This window comes from Tachypleus tridentatus, unplaced genomic scaffold (assembly GCF_004210375.1).
Source record: "Tachypleus tridentatus isolate NWPU-2018 unplaced genomic scaffold, ASM421037v1 Hic_cluster_1, whole genome shotgun sequence".
Taxonomy (NCBI): Eukaryota; Metazoa; Arthropoda; class Merostomata; order Xiphosura; family Limulidae; genus Tachypleus; species Tachypleus tridentatus.
This window is the reverse complement of record NW_027467777.1, coordinates 31,055,143-31,071,967: the sequence shown is the minus strand read 5'-3', so window position 1 is coordinate 31,071,967 and position 16,825 is coordinate 31,055,143. Positions and strand designations below refer to the sequence as shown.

At 30.8% G+C, this 16,825-nt stretch overlaps 1 protein-coding gene across 1 annotated transcript in view; it reads left to right on the top strand.

The window, feature by feature from the left end:
- The window catches only part of LOC143241749 (uncharacterized), an 83,180-nt gene that overhangs the window by 12,310 nt on the left and 54,045 nt on the right, over nucleotides 1-16,825 (top strand). Inside the window, exon 9 of the mRNA XM_076484972.1 lies at nucleotides 130-228. Within this exon, the coding sequence (XP_076341087.1) occupies nucleotides 130-228 (99 nt within the window). The remainder of the gene's footprint in view (nucleotides 1-129; nucleotides 229-16,825) is intronic.

Below are 16,825 nucleotides of genomic sequence, written 5' to 3'. Positions count from 1 at the left end.
TCCACCATGGAATGATTGACAGGATGTTTTAAATCTCAAATTAAAGATAATTTATCCTGTGTTTTTCAACATACTTCCCACAATACCTGTTTACTACATAATACATTATTTTATCTCTTCCTTTTAAAGACTTTCCAGTCTGTCCTGCACAACACTTTGAAGGTTTAACATGGAAAATAACAGCAGGAAACTCTGAACATAAGTTTCACTGTCCAAGAGGATTCAGAGGTGGGCATTTCTGTGTTTAGTAATATTTACATATATGTCTGTGGAGAACTGCCTCACGAATATTTTAATCATATCAAACAGGGTCTGGCATGGCCAGATGGTTAAGGCTCTCGACTTCTAATGTGAGGGTCATAGGTTCGAATCCCTGTCACACCAGACATGCTCGCCCTTTCAGCCATGGGGTGTTATAATGTGACAGTCAATCCAACCATTTGTTGGTAAAAGAGTAGCACAAGAGTTGGCAATGGGTGGTGATGACCAGTTGTTTTCCATCCAGCCTTACACTGCTAAATTAGGGATGGCTAGCTCTGCAGAGCTAGCCCTTGAGTAGCTTTGTGCAAAATTCAAAAACAAACAAACATATGAAACAGAAAATTCAGCAGCATGAGGTTTTTGAGTTTTAAGTTTTAAAAAAAGATAATATTCAATACAGAAATTTTGTTTTAGAAAGTATGTTAACTTAAAGTTCATGCCTCAACGTTTTATATATGGTAACATCTAACCTAACATAGTGTTTTGGATGACCTGTTGGTCCATCTCGACTGTTCCATATTTTAAATAAATTAACTTAAGAACAAACAAATAAACCTAAAACTAGTTCTGGTCATTCATATCAAGTTTCTTCTTAAAAACTCAAATTTACTGCTTCTACAACTGATAGTGACAATTTCCAGTGGCCAACCACCCTGTTACAAAACAGAGACTGCTGTAGCTCCTACCATGTCACAATGTATACTTCTGTGCCCTAGTTCTACTGTTCTTATTGTCAAACATGATAATCAGATCCTCACTAACTCCTCATTTTTCAAAAGAAAGCAGTTTCCAAGATTTCTGATGCTCATCACATGTCAACACGATCAGATCCTCACTAACTCCTCATTTTTCAAAAGAAAACAATTTCCAAGATTTCTGATGCTCATCACATGTCAACACGATCAGATCCTCACTAACTCCTTATTTTTCAAAAGAAAACAGTTTCCAAGATTTCTGCTGCTCGTTACATGTCAACACAATCAGATCCTCACTAACTCCTCATTTTTCAAAAGAAAGCAGTTTCCAAGATTTCTGATGCTCGTTACATGTCAACACAATCAGATCCTCACTAACTCCTCATTTTTCAAAAGAAAGCAGTTTCCAAGATTTCTGATGCTCATCACATGTCAACACGATCAGATCCTCACTAACTCCTCATTTTTCAAAAGAAAACAATTTCCAAGATTTCTGATGCTCATCACATGTCAACACGATCAGATCCTCACTAACTCCTCATTTTTCAAAAGAAAGCAGTTTCCAAGATTTCTGATGCTCATCACATGTCAACACGATCAGATCCTCACTAACTCCTCATTTTTCAAAAGAAAACAGTTTCCAAGATTTCTGATGCTCATCACATGTCAACACGATCAGATCCTCACTAACTCCTTATTTTTCAAAAGAAAACAGTTTCCAAGATTTCTGCTGCTCGTTACATGTCAACACAATCAGATCCTCACTAACTCCTCATTTTTCAAAAGAAAGCAGTTTCCAAGATTTCTGATACTCGTTACATGTCAACTCTTTCTCTCCAGTCACCATTCTAGTGACCCTTCTCTGACCTTTTTCCAACAAGTTGATGTCTTTCCTAAAGTAAGAATCCCAAGACTGAACATAATATTCTAAATGTGGCCTAACCAGTGACTTATACAATAAAATTATAACCTCTTTAGACTTGTATTCAATATTTCTGTAAATACAACTTATGGTGAGCATATTGCAGATAACCCATTGTGTTGCTTTGTGCTTAAATACAACCAACCAACCAACAACTAATAGGCATATAATTACTGGAACAATTTCTGTAACCTCTGTTGAAGACAGTAGTGACATTAGGTGACTTTCAATCTGTTGGTACTTGTTCACTATTCAATGACTTACAAAAAGTGGGTCACATATCCAACCCTTCACTTCCTTTAAAACCTTCATAGAAATATTACCTGGCCTAAAATCCTTGTGATTCGTTAGATTTCCTAATATTTTATGAAACTCACAATTTATACAACTGTCTTGTTCAACTTTGTTTTCATTCATCAATTCATACAACTGTCTTGTTCAACTTTGTTTTCATGTATCAATTTATAACTGTCTTTTCAATCACAACTGTCTTGTTCAACTTTGTTTTCATTCATCAATTCATACAGCTGTCTTGTTCAACTTTGTTTTCATGTATCAATTTATACAACTGTCTTGTTCAACTTTGTTTTCATGTATCAATTTATACAACTGTCTTGTTCAACTTTGTTTTCATCCATCAATTTATACACTGTCTTGTTCAACTTTGTTTTCATGCATCAATTTATACAACTGTCTTGTTCAACTTTGTTTTCATGTATCAATTTATACAACTGTCTTGTTCAACTTTGTTTTCATCCATCAATTTATACAACTGTCTTGTTCAACTTTGTTTTCATTCCATCAATTTATACAACTGTCTTGTTCAACTTTGTTTTCATCTATCAATTTATACAACTGTCTTGTTCAACTTTGTTTTCATGTATCAATTTATACAACTGTCTTGTTCAACTTTGTTTTCATGTATCAATTTATACAACTGTCTTGTTCAACTTTGTTTCATATCATTTATACAACTGTCTTGTTCAACTTGTTTTCACTGTCCATCCAATTTATACAACTGTCTTTGTTCAACTTTGTTTTCATCTATCAATTTATACAACTGTCTTGTTCAACTTTGTTTTCATCCATCAATTTATACAACTGTCTTGTTCAACTTTGTTTTCATCTATCAACTTATACAACTGTCTTGTTCAACTTTGTTTTCATCCATCAATTTATACAACTGTCTTGTTCAACTTTGTTTTCATCCATCAATTTATACAACTGTCTTGTTCAACTTTGTTTTCATCTATCAATTTATACAACTGTCTTGTTGTTCAACTTTGTTTTCATTCATTATCAATTTATACAACTGTCTTGTTCAACTTTGTTTTCATCCATCAATTTATACAACTGTCTTGTTCAACTTTGTTTTCATCCATCAATTTATACAACTGTTCTTGTTCAACTTTGTTTTCATCCATCAATTTATACAACTGTCTGTTCACTTGTTTGTTCAACTTTGTTTTCATCCATATCAATTTATACAACTGTCTTGTTCAACTTGTTTTTTCAATATACAACTGTCTTGTTCAACTGTCTTGTTCAACTGTCTTGTTCAACTTTGTTTTCATGTCATCAATTTATACAACTGTCTTGTTCAACTTTGTTTTCATGTATCAAATTTATACAACTGTCTTGTTCAACTTTGTTTTCAACATTAATTTTCATCCATCAATTTATACAACTGTCTTGTTCAACTTTGTTTTCATCCATCAATTTATACAACTGTCTTGTTCAACTTTGTTTTCATCCATCAATTTATACAACTGTCTTGTTCAACTTTGTTTTCATCTATCAATTTATACAACTGTCTTGTTCAACTTTTGTTTTCATCCATCAATTTATACAACTGTCTTGTTCAACTTTGTTTTCATGTATCAATTTATACAACTGTCTTGTTCAACTTTGTTTTCATCCATCAATTTATACAACTGTCTTGTTCAACTTTGTTTTCATCCATCAATTTATACAACTGTCTTGTTCAACTTTGTTTTCATCCATCAATTTATACAACTGTCTTGTTCAATCAATTTTTGTTTTCATCCATCAATTTATACAACTGTCTTGTTCAACTTTGTTTTCATCCATCAATTTATACAACTGTCCTGTTCAACTTTGTTTTCATCCATCAATTTATACAACTGTCTTGTTCAACTTTGTTTTCATCCATCAATTTATACAACTGTCTTGTTCAACTTTGTTTTCATCCATCAATTTATACAACTGTCTTGTTCAACTTTGTTTTCATCTATCAATTTATACAACTGTCTTGTTCAACTTTGTTTTAATTTATACAACTGTCTTGTTCAACTTTGTTTTCATCCATCAATTTATACAACTGTCTTGTTCAACTTTGTCTTTTCGTCCTTTGTTTTCATTCATCAATTTATACAACTGTCTTGTTCAACTTTGTTTTCATCCATCAATTTATACAACTGTCTTGTTCAACTTTGTTTTCATCTATCAATTTATACAACTGTCTTGTTCAACTTTGTTTTCATCCATCAATTTATACAACTGTCTTGTTCAACTTTGTTTTCATCCATCAATTTATACAACTGTCTTGTTCAACTTTGTTTTTTCATCCATCAATTTATACAACTGTCTTGTTCAACTTTGTTTTCATCCATCAATTATACAACTGTCTTGTTCAACTTTGTTTTCATCCATCAATTTATACAACAACTTTGTCCATCAATTTTCAACTTTCAACTTTGTTTTCATCCATCAATTTATACAACTGTCTTGTTCAACTTTCTTTTGTCTTTGTTCAACTTTGTTTTTTCATCTATCAATTTATACAACTGTCTTGTTCAACTTTGTTTTCATCCATCAATTTATACAACTGTCTTTGTTTTTCAACAATTTGTTTTCATCATGTACTATCAATTTATACAACTGTCTTTGTTCAACTTTGTTTTCATGTATCAATTTATACAACTGTCTTGTTCAACTTTGTTTTCATCCATCAATTTATACAACTGTCTTGTTCAACTTTGTTTTCATCCATCAATTTATACAACTGTCTTGTTCAACTTTGTTTTCATCTTGTTACTTTGTTTCTTTATCATTAATTATACAACTGTCTTGTTCAACTTTTGTTTTCATCCATCAATTTATACAACTGTCTTGTTCAACTTTGTTTTCATCCATCAGTTTATACAACTGTCTTGTTCAACTTTGTTTTCATCCATCAATTTATACAACTGTCTTGTTCAACTTTGTTTTCATCCATCAATTTATACAACTGTCTTGTTCAACTTTGTTTTCATCCATCAATTTATACAACTGTCTTGTTCAACTTTGTTTTCATCCATCAATTTATACAACTGTCTTGTTCAACTTTGTTTTCATCATCTATCAATTTATACAACTGTCTTGTTCAACTTTGTTTTCATCCATCAATTTATACAACTGTCTTGTTCAACTTTGTTTTCATCCATCAACTTATACAACTGTCTTGTTCAACTTTGTTTTCATCCATCAATTTATACAACTGTCTTGTTCAACTTTGTTTTCATTCATCAATTTATACAAATCTTTTGTTCAAAATTTGTTTTCATCCATCAATTTATACAACTGTCTTGTTCAACTTTGTTTTCATCCATCAATTTATACAACTGTCTTGTTCAACTTTGTTTTCATCCATCAATTTATACAACTGTCTTTGTTCAACTTTGTTTTCAATCATTCATCAATTTATACAACTGTCTTGTTCAACTTTGTTTTCATCCATCAATTTATACAACTGTCTTGTTCAACTTTGTTTTCATCCATCAATTTATACAACTGTCTTGTTCAACTTTGTTTTCATCCATCAATTTATACAACTGTCTTGTTCAACTTTGTTTTCATCCATCAATTTATACAACTGTCTTGTTCAACTTTGTTTTCATCCATCAATTTATACAACTGTCTTGTTCAACTTTGTTTTCATTCATCAATTTATACAACTGTCTTGTTCAACTTTGTTTTCATCATCATTTATACAACTGTCTTGTTCAACTTTGTTTTCATCCATCAATTTATACAACTGTCTTGTTCAACTTTGTTTTCATCCATCAATTTATACAACTGTCTTGTTCAACTTTGTTTTCATTCATCAATTTATACAACTGTCTTGTTCAACTTTGTTTTCATCTATCAATTTATACAACTGTCTTGTTCAACTTTGTTTTCATCTATCAATTTATACAACTGTCTTGTTCAACTTTGTTTTCATCCATCAATTTATACAACTGTCTTGTTCAACTTTGTTTTCATCCATCAATTTATACAACTGTCTTGTTCAACTTTGTTTTCATCCATCAATTTATACAACTGTCTTGTTCAACTTTGTTTTCATCCATCAATTTATACAACTGTCTTGTTCAACTTTGTTTTCATCCATCAATTTATACAACTGTCTTGTTCAACTTTGTTTTCATCCATCAATTTATACAACTGTCTTGTTCAACTTTGTTTTCATTCATCAATTTATACAACTGTCTTGTTCAACTTTGTTTTCATCCATCAATTTATACAACTGTCTTGTTCAACTTTGTTTTCATCCATCAATTTATACAACTGTCTTGTTCAACTTTGTTTTCATCTATCAATTTATACAACTGTCTTGTTCAACTTTGTTTTCATCCATCAATTTATACAACTGTCTTGTTCAACTTTGTTTTCATCCATCAATTTATACAACTGTCTTGTTCAACTTTGTTTTCATCCATCAATTTATACAACTGTCTTGTTCAACTTTGTTTTCATCCATCAATTTATACAACTGTTTTGTTCAACTTTGTTTTCGTGTATCAATTTATACAACTGTCTTGTTCAACTTTGTTTTCATCCATCAATTTATACAACTGTTTTGTTCAACTTTGTTTTCATGTATCAATTTATACAACTGTCTTGTTCAACTTTGTTTTCATCCATCAATTTATACAACTGTCTTGTTCAACTTTGTTTTCATGTATCAATTTATACAACTGTCTTGTTCAACTTTGTTTTCATCCATCAATTTATACAACTGTCTTGTTCAACTTTGTTTTCATTCATTAATTTATACAACTGTCTTGTTCAACTTTGTTTTCATCCATCAATTTATACAACTGTCTTGTTCAACTTTGTTTTCATCCATCAATTTATACAACTGTCTTGTTCAACTTTGTTTTCATCCATCAATTTATACAACTGTCTTGTTCAACTTTGTTTTCATCCATCAATTTATACAACTGTCTTGTTCAACTTTGTTTTCATCTATCATCAATTTATTGTCTTGTTCAACTTTGTTTTCATCTATCAATTTATACAACTGTCTTGTTCAACTTTGTTTTCATCCATCAATTTATACAACTGTCTTGTTCAACTTTGTTTTCATCCATCAATTTATACAACTGTCTTGTTCAACTTTGTTTTCATCCATCAATTTATACAACTGTCTTGTTCAACTTTGTTTTCATCCATCAATTTATACAACTGTCTTGTTCAACTTTGTTTTCATCTATCAATTTATACAACTGTCTTGTTCAACTTTGTTTTCATCCATCAATTTATACAACTGTCTTGTTCAACTTTGTTTTCATCCATCAATTTATTTTCTGTTCTTGTTCAACTTTGTTTTCATCATTATTTTATCAATTTATACAACTGTTTTTGTTCAACTTTGTTTTCATCCATCAATTTATACAACTGTCTTGTTCAACTTTGTTTTCATCCATCAATTTATACAATCAACTTTGTTTTCATCAATTTATACAACTGTCTTGTTCAACTTTGTTTTCATCCATCAATTTATACAACTGTCTTGTTCAACTTTGTTTTCATCCATCAATTTATACAACTGTCTTGTTCAACTTTGTTTTCATCCATCAATTTATACAACTGTCTTGTTCAACTTTGTTTTCATCCATCAATTTATACAACTGTCTTGTTCAACTTTGTTTTCATCCATCAATTTATACAACTGTCTTGTTCAACTTTGTTTTCATCCATCAATTTATACAACTGTCTTGTTCAACTTTGTTTTCATCCATCAATTTATACAACTGTTCTTGTTCAACTTTGTTTTCATCCATCAATTTATACAACTGTTTTGTTCAACTTTGTTTTCATGTATTTATACAACTGTCTTGTTCAACTTTGTTTTCATTGTTCAATTTATACAACTGTCTTGTTCAACTTTGTTTTCATCATCTATCAATTTATACAACTGTCTTGTTCAACTTTGTTTTCATCCATCAATTTATACAACTGTCTTGTTCAACTTTGTTTTCATCCATCAATTTATACAACTGTCTTGTTCAACTTTGTTTTCATCCATCAATTTATACAACTGTCTTGTTCAACTTTGTTTTCATCCATCAATTTATACAACTGTCTTGTTCAACTTTGTTTTCATCCATCAATTTATACAACTGTCTTGTTCAACTTTGTTTTCATCCATCAATTTATACAACTGTCTTGTTCAACTTTGTTTTCATCAATTTATCAATTTATACAACTGTCTTGTTCAACTTTGTTTTCATCCATCAATTTATACAACTGTCTTGTTCAACTTTGTTTTCATTCATTAATTTATACAACTGTCTTGTTCAACTTTGTTTTCATCCATCAATTTATACAACTGTCTTGTTCAACTTTGTTTTCATCCATCAATTTATACAACTGTCTTGTTCAACTTTGTTTTCATCCATCAATTTATACAACTGTCTTGTTCAACTTTGTTTTCACTTTGTTTTCCATCAATTTATACAACTGTCTTGTTCAACTTTGTTTTCATCCATCAATTTATACAACTGTCTTGTTCAACTTTGTTTTCATCCATCAATTTATACAACTGTCTTGTTCAACTTTGTTTTCATCTATCAATTTATACAACTGTCTTGTTCAACTTTGTTTTCATCCATCAATTTATACAACTGTCTTGTTCAACTTTGTTTTCATCCATCAATTTATACAACTGTCTTGTTCAACTTTGTTTTCATTCATCAATTTATACAACTGTCTTGTTCAACTTTGTTTTCATCCATCAATTTATACAACTGTCCTGTTCAACTTTGTTTTCATTCATCAATTTATACAACTGTCCTGTTCAACTTTGTTTTCATTCATCAATTTATACAACTGTCTTGTTCAACTTTGTTTTCATCTATCAATTTATACAACTGTCTTGTTCAACTTTGTTTTCATCCATCAATTTATACAACTGTCTTGTTCAACTTTGTTTTCATGTATCAATTTATACAACTGTCTTGTTCAACTTTGTTTTCATGTATCAATTTATACAACTGTCTTGTTCAACTTTGTTTTCAACTTTGTTTTCATCCATCAATTTATACAACTGTCTTGTTCAACTTTGTTTTCATCCATCAATTTATACAACTGTCTTGTTCAACTTTGTTTTCATCTATCAATTTATACAACTGTCTTGTTCAACTTTGTTTTCATCCATCAATTTATACAACTGTCTTGTTCAACTTTGTTTTCATCCATCAATTTATACAACTGTCCTGTTCAATTTTGTTTTCATCCATCAATTTATACAACTGTCTTGTTCAACTTTGTTTTCATCCATCAATTTATACAACTGTCTTGTTCAACTTTGTTTTCATCTATCAATTTATACAACTGTGTTGTTCAACTTTGTTTTCATCCATCAATTTATACAACTGTCTTGTTCAACTTTGTTTTCATCCATCAATTTATACAACTGTCTTGTTCAACTTTGTTTTCATCCATCAATTTATACAATTTATACAACTGTCTTGTTCAACTTTGTTTTCATCCATCAATTTATACAACTGTCTTGTTCAACTTTGTTTTCATTCATCAATTTATACAACTGTCTTGTTCAATCATCCATCAATTTTTGTGTTCATCCATCAATTTATACAACTGTCTTGTTCAACTTTGTTTTCATGTATCAATTTATACAACTGTCTTGTTCAACTTTGTTTTCATCTATCAATTTATACAACTGTCTTGTTCAACTTTGTTTTCATCTATCAATTTATACAACTGTCTTGTTCAACTTTGTTTTCATCCATCAATTTATACAACTGTCTTGTTCAACTTTGTTTTCATCCATCAATTTATACAACTGTCTTGTTCAACTTTGTTTTCATCCATCAGTTTATACAACTGTCTTGTTCAACTTTGTTTTCATTCATCAATTTATACAACTGTCTTGTTCAACTTTGTTTTCATTCATCAATTTATACAACTGTCTTGTTCAACTTTGTTTTCATCCATCACTTTATACAACTGTCTTGTTCAACTTTGTTTTCATTCATCAATTTATACAACTGTCCTGTTCAACTTTGTTTTCATTCATCAATTTATACAACTGTCCTGTTCAACTTTGTTTTCATTCATCAATTTATACAACTGTCCTGTTCAACTTTGTTTTCATTCATCAATTTATACAACTGTCCTGTTCAACTTTGTTTTCATTCATCAATTTATACAACTGTCCTGTTCAACTTTGTTTTCATGTATCAATTTATACAACTGTCCTGTTCAACTTTGTTTTCATTCATCAATTTATACAACTGTCCTGTTCAACTTTGTTTTCATTCATCAATTTATACAACTGTCCTGTTCAACTTTGTTTTCATTCATCAATTTATACAACTGTCCTGTTCAACTTTGTTTTCATTCATCAATTTATACAACTGTCCTCTTCAACTTTGTTTTCATGTATCAATTTATACAACTGTCTTGTTCAACTTTGTTTTCATCCATCAATTTATACAACTGTCCTGTTCAACTTTGTTTTCATTCATCAATTTATACAACTGTCCTGTTCAACTTTGTTTTTCATTCATCAATTTATACAACTGTCCTGTTCAACTTTGTTTTCATTCATCAATTTATACAACTGTCCTCTTCAACTTTGTTTTCATGTATCAATTTATACAACTGTCTTGTTCAACTTTGTGTTCATCCATCACTTTATACAACTGTCTTGTTCAACTTTGTTTTCATCCATCAATTTATACAACTGTCTTGTTCAACTTTGTTTTCATCCATCAATTTATACAACTGTCTTGTTCAACTTTGTTTTCATCCATCAATTTATACAACTGTCTTGTTCAACTTTGTTTTCATTCATCAATTTATACAACTGTCTTGTTCAACTTTGTTTTCATCCATCAATTTATACAACTGTCTTGTTCAACTTTGTTTTCATCTATCAATTTATACAACTGTCTTGTTCAACTTTGTGTTCATCCATCAATTTAATAACCTATTCATTTAACGATCATCAGATAGAAGTCTTCCTTTGTCATCACTCAAAGATCCCCATTATAATGTTTTGTTTATCCCTAATGTATTTATATAAAATCCTTACAGTTAAGTTTTCATCCAAATGTTTTTTCATACATCCTTCTGTTTGAGTTCCATGATATTCTGAATCTACTGTAACATTAGTCAATTTAAATGTTTTAAATCTGTGAAGCCTTTCTTTAACTTTATAACCTTTGTCAGCCAACCTGTTTTGTAACTTGCAGCTACCATTTTATTTCTGTAAAGAATGTATATGTTTCTTTAAAAACTTTCCACATCTCATCCGTGTCTCCAAGTAATTCAGCCACCAAAAGAACAATAGATAATTCTTGTTGCATCCATTCAAAATTTGTTTTGAAATTTGTAACCAAAATATTATTATTCCGGATTTACATAAGCAGCAAAACATCAAACCTAATACAGTAATGACCACTTGTACCAAGGTGTTCCCCAGTTTACACGATCTCAACCATTTCTATATCAGACGTTAACAATGTACCGAAAACAATACTGTTTCTAGTAGGTTCCTTGACTAATTGGTGAAGAAAGCCACCTTGAACGCTTTCCATAAACCCCTCTTCCAGTCAGTATGTCTGAAATTAAACTCATCCATCATTATGGCTTCATTAACAGCTGAAATATCAATCTCACTATAAAGTTTCTCACTAATTTCATTAGGGTCATCTGGTGGTCTGTAACATTTCATTAGGGTCATCTGGTGGCCTGTAACATTTCATTAGGGTCATCTGGTGGTCTGTAATAAATTCCGACTGAGAGGTTTTCAATCTATATCCACTAACAGGAATCTAAATGTATTCAAACTCCATGCTATTATCTGGGATCAAGTTGTATGTTTCCCAGTGGCACAGCAGTTTATCTATGCACTTATAATGCTAGAAACTTGTTTTTGATACCTGTGGTGAACAATGCACAGGTAGCCCATTGTGTAATTTTGTGCTTATCTATAAACAAACAAGTTGTATTTGAAAGATTATTTACACAATAATAAGGATATTGGGCACTGCAGTGATAAGTACTGAGAGTGGAACAAGTGTAATGTGACATGTGTCACATGATCCACTGGACAATCTAGATACAGCTAGATAAATGAAAAATTATCCTAAAACCAAGAAAATTTATGGAATTTGTTCAAAGACAGTTATAAAAAAATTGTAACAAAATCAGGAAAAATTTGAATAAGTCAAGAAGACAGTTACGAAACTGATAAAGTATCCTGAAAATTCAAAGAGTCCTGGAATTTTTAATTTGTTAAATGATAGCCAGGGAAGGTGAAAACTTATAACAAAACCTTGAAAAAGACAGGTAGAAAAAAATAGATTATAGTCTAATTGTGTTACCTCTCTGATCAATGTAAGTGATTAACCAGACTATATAGTCTAATTGTGTTACCTCTCTGATCCATGTAAGTGTTTAACCAGACTATATAGTCTAATTGTGTTGCCTCTCTGATCCATGTAACTGTTTAACCAGACTATATAGTCTAATTGTGTTGCCTCTCTGATCCATGTAACTGTTTAACCAGACTATATAGTCTAATTGTGTTACCTCTCTGATCAATGTAAGTGTTTAACCAGACTATATAGTCTAATTGTGTTACCTCTCTGATCCATGTAAGTGTTTAACCAGACTATATAGTCTAATTGTGTTGCCTCTCTGATCCATGTAACTGTTTAACCAGACTATATAGTCTAATTGTGTTGCCTCCCTGATCCATGTAACTGTTTAACCAGACTATATAGTCTAATTGTGTTGCCTCTCTGATCAATGTAAGTGTTTAATCAGAGTATATAGTCTAATTGTGTTGCCTCTCTGATCCATGTAAGTGTTTAACCAGAGTATATAGTCTAATTGTGTTACCTCTCTGATCAATGAAAGTGTTTAACCACACTATATAGTCTAATTGTGTTGCCTCTCTGATCCATGTAACTGTTTAACCAGACTATATAGTCTAATTGTGTTACCTCTCTGATCAATGTAAGTTTTTAACCAGACTATATAGTCTAATTGTGTTGCCTCTCTGATCAATGAAAGTGTTTAACCAGACTATATAGTCTAATTGTGTTGCCTCTTTGATCAATGTAACTGTTTAACCAGACTATATAGTCTAATTGTGTTGCCTCTCTGATTCATGTAACTGTTTAACCAGACTATATAGTCTAATTGTGTTACCTCTCTGATCAATGTAACTGTTTAACCAGACTATATAGTCTAATTGTGTTGCCTCTCTGATCCACGTAACTGTTTAACCAGACTATATAGTCTAATTGTGTTGCCTCTCTGATCCATGTAACTGTTTAACCAGACTATATAGTCTAATTGTGTTACCTCTCTGATCCATGTAACTGTTTAACCAGACTATATAGTCTAATTGTGTTGCCTCTCTGATCAATGTAAGTGTTTAACCAGACTATATAGTCTAATTGTGTTGCCTCTCTGATCCATGTAACTGTTTAACCAGACTATATAGTCTAATTGTGTTACCTCTCTGATCCATGTAACTGTTTAACCAGACTATATAGTCTAATTGTGTTGCCTCTCTGATCAATGTAAGTGTTTAACCAGACTATATAGTCTAATTGTGTTGCCTCTCTGATCTATGTAAGTGTTTAACCAGAGTATATAGTCTAATTGTGTTGCCTCTCTGATCAATGTAAGTGTTTAACCAGACTATATAGTCTAATTGTGTTGCCTCTCTGATCCATGTAAGTGTTTAACCAGAGTATATAGTCTAATTGTGTTGCCTCTCTGATCAATGTAAGTGTTTAACCAGACTATATAGTCTAATTGTGTTGCCTCTCTGATCAATGTAAGTGTTTAACCAGACTATATAGTCTAATTGTGTTGCCTCTCTGATCCATGCAAGTGTTTAACCAGAGTATATAGTCTAATTGTGTTGCCTCTCTGATCAATGTAAGTGTTTAACCAGACTATATAGTCTAATTGTGTTGCCTCTCTGATCCATGTAAGTGTTTAACCAGACTATATAGTCTAATTGTGTTGCCTCTCTGATCCATGTAACTGTTTAACCAGACTATAATGTCTAATTGTGTTACCTCTCTGATCAATGTAAGTTTTTAACCAGACTATATAGTCTAATTGTGTTGCCTCTCTGATCAATGAAAGTGTTTAACCAGACTATATAGTCTAATTGTGTTGCCTTTCTGATCCATGTAAGTGTTTAACCAGAGTATATAGTCTAATTGTGTTGCCTCTCTGATCAATGTAAGTGTTTAACCAGACTATAATGTCTAATTGTGTTGCCTCTCTGATCCATGTAAGTGTTTAACCAGACTATATAGTCTAATTGTGTTGCCTCTCTGATCCATGTAAGTGTTTAACCAGACTATATAGTCTAATTGTGTTGCCTCTCTGATCCATGTAACTGTTTAACCAGACTATATAGTCTAATTGTGTTACCTCTCTGATCAATGTAAGTGTTTAACCAGACTATATAGTCTAATTGTGTTGCCTCTCTGATCAATGTAAGTGTTTAACCAGACTATATAGTCTAATTGTGTTGCCTCTCTGATCCATGTAAGTGTTTAACCAGAGTATATAGTCTAATTGTGTTGCCTCTCTGATCAATGTAAGTGTTTAACCAGACTATATAGTCTAATTGTGTTGCCTCTCTGATCCATGTAAGTGTTTAACCAGAGTATATAGTCTAATTGTGTTGCCTCTCTGATCCATGTAAGTGTTTAACCAGAGTATATAGTCTAATTGTGTTGCCTCTCTGATCAATGTAAGTGTTTAACCAGACTATATAGTCTAATTGTGTTGCCTCTCTGATCAATGAAAGTGTTTAACCAGACTATATAGTCTAATTGTGTTGCCTCTCTGATCCATGTAACTGTTTAACCAGACTATATAGTCTAATTGTGTTACCTCTCTGATCAATGTAAGTTTTTAACCAGATTATATAGTCTAATTGTGTTGCCTCTCTGATCAATGAAAGTGTTTAACCAGACTATATAGTCTAATTGTGTTGCCTCTCTGATCCATGTAAGTGTTTAACCAGACTATATAGTCTAATTGTGTTGCCTCTCTGATCCATGTAAGTGTTTAACCAGAGTATATAGTCTAATTGTGTTGCCTCTCTGATCAATGTAAGTGTTTAACCAGACTATATAGTCTAATTGTGTTGCCTCTCTGATCCATGTAAGTGTTTAACCAGAGTATATAGTCTAATTGTGTTGCCTCTCTGATCCATGTAAGTGTTTAACCAGACTATATAGTCTAATTGTGTTGCCTCTCTGATCCATGTAAGTGTTTAACCAGAGTATATAGTCTAATTGTGTTGCCTCTCTGATCAATGTAAGTGTTTAACCAGACTATATAGTCTAATTGTGTTGCCTCTCTGATCCATGTAAGTGTTTAACCAGACTATATAGTCTAATTGTGTTGCCTCTCTGATCCATGTAAGTGTTTAACCAGACTATATAGTCTAATTGTGTTGCCTCTCTGATCCATGTAACTATTTAACTAGACAAGATATTCTAATTGTGTTACATATATAACAGATTACCAATACATATCAGTACACCTATTTTCTTTCACTATGTAGGAATCGTAAGCCGGTTTTGTACTTTGAAACAAACAACAGCACAATGGGAAGATCCTGATTTCTCTAATTGTTTACAGAAAACTTTTGTGACCATAAAAAATAAAGTTAGTAAAATAATAACCAGTCAAAATATATGTTTAAATATATATATATATATAGTTTTGTAATTATATATATAATCAAGTAAGAAGTGTGATGTTATAGTTTTGTAATCATATATATAATCAAGTAAGAAGTGTGATGTTATAGTTTTGTAATCTTATATATAATCAAGTAAGAAGTGTGATGTTATAGTTTTGTAATCTTATATATAATCAAGTAAGAAGTGTGATGTTATAGTTTTGTAATCTTATACATAATCAAGTAAGAAGTGTGATGTTATAGTTTTGTAGTCATATATATGATCAAGTAAGAAGTGTGATGTTATAGTTTTGTAATCTTATATATGATCAAGTAAGAAGTGTGATGTTATAGTTTTGTAGTCATATATACAATCAAGTAAGAAGTGTGATGTTATAGTTTTGTAATCTTATATATAATCAAGTAAGAAGTGTGATGTTATAGTTTTGTAATCTTATATATGATCAAGTAAGAAGTGTGATGTTATAGTTTTGTAGTCATATATACAATCAAGTAAGAAGTGTGATGTTATAGTTTTGTAATCATATATATAATCAAGTAAGAAGTGTGATGTTATAGTTTTGTAGTCATATATACAATCAAGTAAGAAGTGTGATGTTATAGTTTTGTAATCTTATATATAATCAAGTAAGAAGTGTGATGTTATAGTTTTGTAATCTTATATATGATCAAGTAAGAAGTGTGATGTTATAGTTTTGTAGTCATATATACAATCAAGTAAGAAGTGTGATGTTATAGTTTTGTAATCTTATATATAATCAAGTAAGAAGTGTGATGTTATAGTTTTGTAATCTTATATATGATCAAGTAAGAAGTGTGATGTTATAGTTTTGTAGTCATATATACAATCAAGTAAGAAGTGTGATGTTATAGTTTTGTAATCTTATACATAATCAAGTAAGAAGTGTGATGTTATAGTTTTGTAATCTTATACATAAT